The sequence below is a fragment of the Corvus brachyrhynchos genome, unplaced genomic scaffold (genome assembly GCF_000691975.1).
Source record: "Corvus brachyrhynchos isolate BGI_N302 unplaced genomic scaffold, ASM69197v1 scaffold47, whole genome shotgun sequence".
Taxonomy (NCBI): domain Eukaryota; kingdom Metazoa; phylum Chordata; class Aves; order Passeriformes; family Corvidae; genus Corvus; species Corvus brachyrhynchos.
This window is the reverse complement of record NW_008239292.1, coordinates 1,665,107-1,672,843: the sequence shown is the minus strand read 5'-3', so window position 1 is coordinate 1,672,843 and position 7,737 is coordinate 1,665,107. Positions and strand designations below refer to the sequence as shown.

At 46.1% G+C, this 7,737-nt stretch overlaps 1 protein-coding gene across 1 annotated transcript in view; it reads left to right on the top strand.

Annotated features, from left to right (window-relative positions):
• NPEPPS (aminopeptidase puromycin sensitive) overlaps positions 1–7,737 on the top strand; it is a 32,437-nt gene that overhangs the window by 1,896 nt on the left and 22,804 nt on the right. Inside the window, exons 2-3 of the mRNA XM_017740539.1 lie at positions 5,744–5,821; positions 6,670–6,791. Of these exons, the coding sequence (XP_017596028.1) occupies positions 5,744–5,821; positions 6,670–6,791 (200 nt within the window). The remainder of the gene's footprint in view (positions 1–5,743; positions 5,822–6,669; positions 6,792–7,737) is intronic.

The window sequence follows — 7,737 nt, the reverse complement described above, 5'->3', positions numbered from 1 at the left end:
CGGGCACCCTGTGCCCGCTGCCATCGGGAGCTGGGGGGGTGCTAAGCGCTCCCGGAGCTATTTCTCCTCCTGAGTCATGAGGAGATAAGGAGTGGTAGTAAGAGTAGAGAGTGTCTGTTCCACCCATTGCCCTGCCACGGGCACAGCCTCCCGGGAATCCCACATTTTGTCACGGAGGAAAGGAAAAGAAAGGGAAGAAGCACCTGGGAGTGAAGTTTCTTACCACTCAAATCAGAAAAACTACCCAAAATAGAGAGGGACTACTGTAGCTGCGAAGTGTTAGAGTTGAGTTTAGTGGAGATTTAAACCCAAATATACTGAAAATGAGTTTTGTGGCTTAAATTCACACTGATTTTTGGGATATCCTTGGATGTGGCTCTCTGGACACACAGGAGTATGAGTGCAACACTGGCACTCACAAACTAGAAATTTTTAAAAGTATTTTTTATATTAATTACAACAAAACCACACCTCGAGTGTTTAGGATACATAAACATGATTATGATACATAAACACTCGACGTGTAGCTTTGTTGCAATTAATATAAAAAGATTTTAAAATCTTAAAATTTTTTTTGAAAAAAAGCTTAAAAGTTAAAAAAATATAAAAATAATTAATCACCATAATCACTCCCAGGCTCCACGGGGTTAAAACCTCTCTCGGGGTTTTGGGAATGTGCCAAGGAGCGTAATGGCTTTGGAAGGAAAATTGCATGGAATTGGCAGGGCGTTTGCTGGCACCTGTTGATAGAGATCGAGTCAGGCTCTGGCTAATGCTTCTATTGTGCACAGCTTCGGGATGGTAATTGTATAACTGCTCTCCAAAACTGAGCGTGAAATACAGCCCAGGCAACCCACGGTAACATCGGCCAGGTCGCTGGGATTTCATTCCTGGATGCCTGAAAAAGAGGGAGAAGTTAGTGGTGGTTTTGAAGGAATTGTTACCCCTTAGCTCTGTTGGGAAGAATTTGTCTCACCCTCATCTAAAGATAAAAGATAATTGGTCGTTTATCCCCTTTCAAGCCTGAAAAGCAGCTGTGGAAAGAGATCTTGTTTTAACAGATCCCTGTCTTTGTTTAAGGAACTGATCTGGTGACTTTTGTGCAGAATAATTGGGTTTTCCACCCCAAAATCCCTGTTAGTCCTGACTGCCAGCAGATCGTGGCTAGAGCTCCTTGTCCCCCTGCACTCCCCTTTCTCCTGGTGGATACAGCAGAGGGTAGGACTTGGCCTTTGGAATTTTAATGCAGATTTGCAGGGAAATCAGATTATTGCCCAATATTTGACAGGAAGCTGAGGGAGGATCCCTGTAACTTTAAAGTCAGAGTGAAGAATTTTGCTGTGTAATCCACAGCAGTAAGGAATGAGTAACAAAACCAGCAGAGATTAATTACTGGGGAGCAGAAAATTCCTCAGTTTCCTCACAAAACCAGTGCAGAGATTGTCAGGGAGGGCTGTGGATTCGCCCTGTGTGTGCCAGGAATGCTGTAATGGAACAAAGCTGCTCAAAACACAAGAGTTTTCCATGGCTGAAGTTAAAACTGGCTCCTCCCACCGATCAGAACGAGTCATTGGGATATTTTTTTTCCCTCCCTGAGCTAGGTTTTTTTTAACACTGACAGTGGAATTTTTGCACTGAGGTGTGCACTTGTCCAGATGGATGCCTTGGCTCAGCCCAAAGGAAGAGCTGCAAAGACATTCCCGAGACAAGTTGGTTCCATTTTTTAAGGGATTGAGTTTCATCCTCGGGGAGTGCGAAGGAGTTGGAGCTTCCTGTGAATCTCCCTCTCTCCCGAGCAGCTGTGAAATCGTGATGGAATCAGTGAATTTGGTTCTTCAGCTTGGAATCTCCTCAGATCCTGGGGGATCTAAAGGAGTTTCTTAAATCCAGGGATTCTTGGAGGGGAACAGTTGGCAGCTTCCCATGGGAAATCCCAGCAGCTGTGGTGATGATTGTGTAGCAGGACCAATGAACTTTGGGTTGTACTTCAACGTTGAAGAGGTTTTTAAGGCCAGAATTCATTATTTGGGTCTTTTCCTTCCCACTGTGGTGGGGCCATGCCTGGATGTTAGACCAGAGCTTCAGCTGGGGTTTAAAATAAGAAAACAAACCAGAAAAAAAAAAACCCCAAAAAAACCAAACCAACCAAAAAAAGCCCCAAAACCCAAACCAAATCAACCAAACAAACCCCCAGAAATATCAAAATACTTCTGGAGTATCTGAGCTGTGTTTCCCCAGGCCTGGGAGCACCCCGATGTCGCGACAGTCGTGACATTCTGCTCTGTGGGCAGGAACAGCAGTGCCTGTCCCCGCTCTCAGCCCTCTCCTTCTAAAGGGGAAAATTAAAAAAAAAAAGGCATTTTTTGAGACAAATCCTCTTCCTGCTCATGATGGTTCCACGGGAATGCCAGTGGAAGGAAGGGAATGGGAACAGCAATTCCCACCTGGGGCCAGGTGGGAAAAACAACCACTGCCTGTGGCTCTCTGGGGTTGTTTCAGCCCCTTTGTGAACCTTTTCTTAGTTGTGGAAGAGCTCAACTCCATCCTTTTTTTTTTTAAAGGGGAGGACTCAAAGGGCAGAGTTTCAATGCAGGGCTTTAAGGAGGGCTGGGCTGGGTTATTCCCTTATTCCCAGCTGGGAATCTCTGGTAGGTGAGGTACTTCTGATTCCTGTCGGATTTTACAGTGGAACTCATGGAAAGGCTCGGAAACTTCAGCCTTCCCGGGAATGGGGTGTGCTGGGTCAGCACAGGGATGGTTTAAGGAATGTGTTTCATTTCCAGAGAAGCCAAGGGGGCACAGCTCCCTTGGGAATGCAGGGTCATTAAGCCATCATGCCTTAATTGCCTGTGACTTCTCCATGCCACAGAACGAGGGTTCCTTGAAAAAATTCCATGGTTTGCTCTCAGCTTTGTCTTGGCTTGGGATCCAGGCACTGCTTAAAGCCCCTGGCTGGGAGCCACCTCTGTGAGGGTGTAACAGAACTTGGGATCATTCATGGATGGATCCCTCTGGTCACTGGGCCCTTGCAAGAAATGCCCTGTGCAGGGGCTGTGATTTATTCCAAATGCTGTTGTAGGATTTCAGGTACTCCCACTTCTCACATCCCTTTCTTTTTCATTCTCCTAAACTCATAGGAGCCACCAGCAGCTTTTTCTTTCCTCCTGCGACGCAGCCCAGGCTGTGCACTAATGTGCAAGTGATTAACTTGCAACCTTGCAGTGCCAAACTCTCCAAAGTTTGTAGGCTGCCAAAACCGGGCTGTTCTCTTCAGGAGCTTTTGTATTCCAGCGTTAGGAATTCAGACAGCCTTTTGCTGCAATCACATCTTTGTTAGAAGCAGCTCCCTTCAACTCCAACAAAAAGCATTGTTGATGGTTTTCCATGGTTCTTTTGCTCTGGATTAAATTGTTGGCGCTGAGTGAGGAGTTTAAACAAAACAAAAAAAGTAACTTGGAATCTTTGGTTTATGTCCTGTTGTTTTGGGGTTTGATATGTGAGGAGCTGCTCTGAGCTTTAGAAAACCCTGAAGGTTTCGGGGTTTCGTCTTCCAGGCCTGGTGATGTTCACCTCTGAGTTAAAACTTCCAAAGGAACAGATCCACAAATTCAAACACGTTTAGAGAACCTCACATTTGGGAGAGGAGGAGGAAGAAACTCGATATCCGTTGTCAACCTTTGGCAGAAGCTCCACATAAGGCACATTCCTGTGTATTCCTCGGTTTCAGGAGGCTGGAACTCTGATCCTCAGGTCCTGCTCTGTTGTTTGTCTCCAGGATCGGATCGTTGCCATCAGAAGCTGTAAAAAGATAAAAATGTTTTGTGGCTTTTTTGAAGATCTGTGGGGGGAGCGTTGCTGCATTCCTGGGCTGATCCTTATCGGCCTCTCTCTGGTGTTCAGTTACCCTCTGACCACAGGCTCAGCATGGTTTATTCCTCCTGGATAAATAAATTCCCGACAGGTGTCCAGCCCCTCTCTGACCAGGGTCACCCACATTGCTTTGTTGGACTCTGGAAATAGTCGGGGTCAAAATCCATGGGATCCGATGGAGTCAGCACTCAGCTCCTCCCTGCCGGAAGCCCAGTTCCAGATTGGTGCCTTTCCTTCAGGATTTCTTGTTAAAACCTTCCTCTCCTGTCTCGTTTTCTGCCTCAGTATCCCCAGGGTGATAGGAAGAGAAGCCCAGCCTTTATTTTTGGTGCTGATTGCCCGGTGTTTGGTGGCAGCTGCGTGTCCTTGGCATGGATTCTGCATCACTGCTCTCACTCATCCCTGCTACAGTTGATTTTTAAAGTCTTGGAACTCCTCAGCACTGATCAGGAGAGCCTAAAATTGATCCTGGAGAGATTTTTTTTTTAAAAGAAAATTATTTCTGCATTGTGTTTTTTGCTGTTTCATTCGAGCCTCTCTGCGTTCTGCAGCCCACCACGGTGGTTAACTCAGATTAAACACCGAGCAGAGCTCTGTGAAACCTGTAGTTAAACCTAATTCATTCCTGCAGCTCTTGCATTGAGCAGAGGTTGGAATTAACTCAGGCTTAAGGCTGAAATCACACCACTCCAGAATAAACAGCACTTGAAATTTCACCACAATAAAATCACATTTGTCACCTGTGGAGCAGCTCAGCCGAGCACCCTGGAGTGTGCTGGGGCTGAAACCGAACACTTGGAGTGATACCTGAGCGTGGAAAACGAGTCCTTTTGTGACTAAAATTGTTGTTTCAGACCAGCTTTTGTCATTCGAGGGGTTAGTTCAGTGGCACGTTTTTGTTTCGGGATGAAAAGTGCATGGTTTGTGTCCGGGCTTGCCGAGTTTGGCAGTGGAAGATGGTGATGTCTTGTTTTGGAGCAGATTTAAAGTTCTTAAATGATAGTTTCTTAAAAGTTGCAGCAGTGGTTGAGCGTGGAGGAAGCAGAACTTGCAAAGTGAGGTCTTGTGGGGTTATTCCAGATTTTTTTTTGGCTGAAGGACAACAAATCTGCATCCCCTTGGAGGCAGCAAGCAGGATTTGATGAGTTAGGAAGGGAGAAGCAGCACCAGGTGCTCCCTCCTGGCTCTGCCAAAGCTCCAGGACAGTTTAATCCCTGCACAGATTCCCAGCCCTGTCTCTCCAGCCTGGCCTCATAGTTTGGATGTTTGCATCCACAAATAGTTCCTGAGCTATGTAAATACCAAACTGCCTCATTTTCGGGTGGCTCTGGGATCCTCAGGCTGAGCAGGGCAGGAACCCTGAGGTAGGGCCCTGCTTCTGGAGCCATTTCTGAAATAAAATCGACATTGTTGGTTTTATTTTGTGGTTAAATCCAAGTAAACCCCCACCCGTGCTGTGGAGATTAATGAGCTTTTCGAAGCGAGAGCCACAGATCAGGTGAATAAATCCTAAGCATCCTGATTGGGATAATTAACACGAATCCTGCTGCCGTGTTCTGTAGTGAGGAGAAGTTTGGGGCTGTATTTCACCGTTTGTCAGGAGTGCAGCAGCTGCTCCCAACATTCCTGGGGCACAGCTCCCGTTCTTCCTGCAGCATTTCTCAGTGCAACTTTCATTCCTGGGTGCTGCAGGAGCTTTCCCTGCCCTGGAATTCCCACCACCAGGGTGTTCCTCTGGTTCCTCACGTTTAATCACTCAGAATTGATTCTGCACGTTGAGTTCAGCTGCTTTGGGGTTCAATTTGAAGAGTTCCCGAGCACAAACCCCTCTCCAGGGATGGTTCTGACCCCGGTGCTGTGTTTCCCATTCCAGAGGTTCACGCCACAGGGTTCAACTATCAAAATGAGGATGAAAAGGTCACTCTGTCCTTTCCCAGCACCCTGCAGAAAGGTAAGAGCCATTCCCCTGCTTCCTGCTGCCTGTGTTTGAGGGGTTTGCGCTTGGAAAGGCTGGAGTGGGACAGCAGTTTCTTCCCTGGAATTGCCCACAGTGGATGTGGGAGTCTGCCCACTCCGGGTCACTTTGGGAGCCTCTGGAATTGCAGATGTTGTCTGATTGATGGTGATGTTTGCCTCCAACCCCTGAGCGATGATTTCCCTGCTGGTGGGAGGCAGGAGCTATTCCTGTGACCCCTGTGGGCAGAGGGAGCTCCTGGAATTACCTGGAATTACCTCAGGGTTTTTCCTCACCATCCACCTTCGGATTCTTCCAAAGCTGCTCCAGCTCTGAGGAACCCCCTCGGTCAAAACTCAGCTCTTCACTTTGGATAAAACTTTATTTCATCTGGATTTTTTTTTTTTTTTTTTAAATTTCATCTGGATAAACACCAGTTAGAGATAGTGGGATGATGATGGAGCTGGAATCCTGTGGGATCTTGGCCGCCAAGCTCAGGTTTCCCTTTTTGCACTGAGACACCGAGGGCAGAATTAATCCTGAACCTGATTAAGGGCTTTGAACGTGGCCAGAGCTCCATCTTGGCTTTGAGGATTCCATAGGATGCCGTTATTCCTTATATCCCATGAATTTTGCAAACTTTGCTCCAAGGTAAGGCTTGGAGGATGGAGGTTTTAAGGTGGCTCCCTCCTGGTCATTGCTCTGTGTTCAAAAGAACCCTAAAACCCTGGGGGGGAACCCGCCAACCTTCTGGGATTTGCTCCGTTTCGGGACTGAAATCCACCCCAAATCCAGGATTTTTTTTTTTGGTCACCTGCCAATCCCAGGGTGTGTTTGTGTTGCAGGGACAGGGACACTAAAGATAGACTTTGTAGGGGAGCTGAACGACAAAATGAAAGGATTTTACCGGAGTAAATACACCACCCCCACCGGAGACACGCGCTACGCTGCGGTCACTCAGTTCGAGGTAGGGCCTCTGCTTTTATTTCCCTTTTAATCTTTATTTCTAAATAAGATTTATGCTTGCAAGAGGCAAAGACACAGCTTCCTTCCTTTAGCTGGACCCTCTGTATCAATTTTTGAAAAATCCACGTTGTTTTTTCCGCTCCTTGGCCCCAGTGTGGGGAGCGCTGAAACGCCTGCAGGTGAATGAGCTCAGGGCTGCTCTTGCTGCTGCCCAGGGATGCCGGGATCTGCCTCTGCTCCGCTCACGCTCCGAAATCCATGATTTTGGGCTTTTTCCTTGGGTTTTGGGCTTTTTCCTTGGGTTTTGGGCTTTTTCCTTGGGTTTTGGGTTTTTTTTCTTTGGTTTTTGGGGTTTTTTTCTTTGGTTTTTGGGGTTTTTTCTTTGTTTTTTGGGGTTTTTTTCTTTGGTTTTTGGGGTTTTTTTCCCTTGTTTTTGGGATGTTTTTCCTTGTTTTTTGGGGGAGGGTTTCCTTGGTTTTTGGGGTCTTTTTTTTTGGGGTTTTTTCCCTTGTTTTTGGGATGTTTTTCCTTGGTTTTGGGTTTTCTTGTTTTTTGGGTTTGTTTTTTCTTGTTTTTTGGGTTTGTTTTTCCTTGTTTTTTGGGGGAGGGTTTCCTTGTTTTTTGGGGTCTTTTCCTTGTTTTTTGGGGGGGTTTTCCTTGTTTTTGGGGGTTTTTTTCTTGTTTTTTGGGTTTGTTTTTTCTTGTTTTTTGGGTTTGTTTTTTCTTGTTTTTTGGGTTTGTTTTTTCTTGTTTTTTGGGTTTGTTTTTTCTTGTTTTTTGGGTTTGTTTTTTCTTGTTTTTTGGGTTTGTTTTTTCTTGTTTTTTGGGTTTGTTTTTCCTTGTTTTTTGGGGGAGGGTTTCCTTGTTTTTTGGGGTCTTTTCCTTGTTTTTTGGGGGGGTTTTCCTTGTTTTTGGGGGTTTTTTTCTTGTTTTTTTGTTTTGTTTTT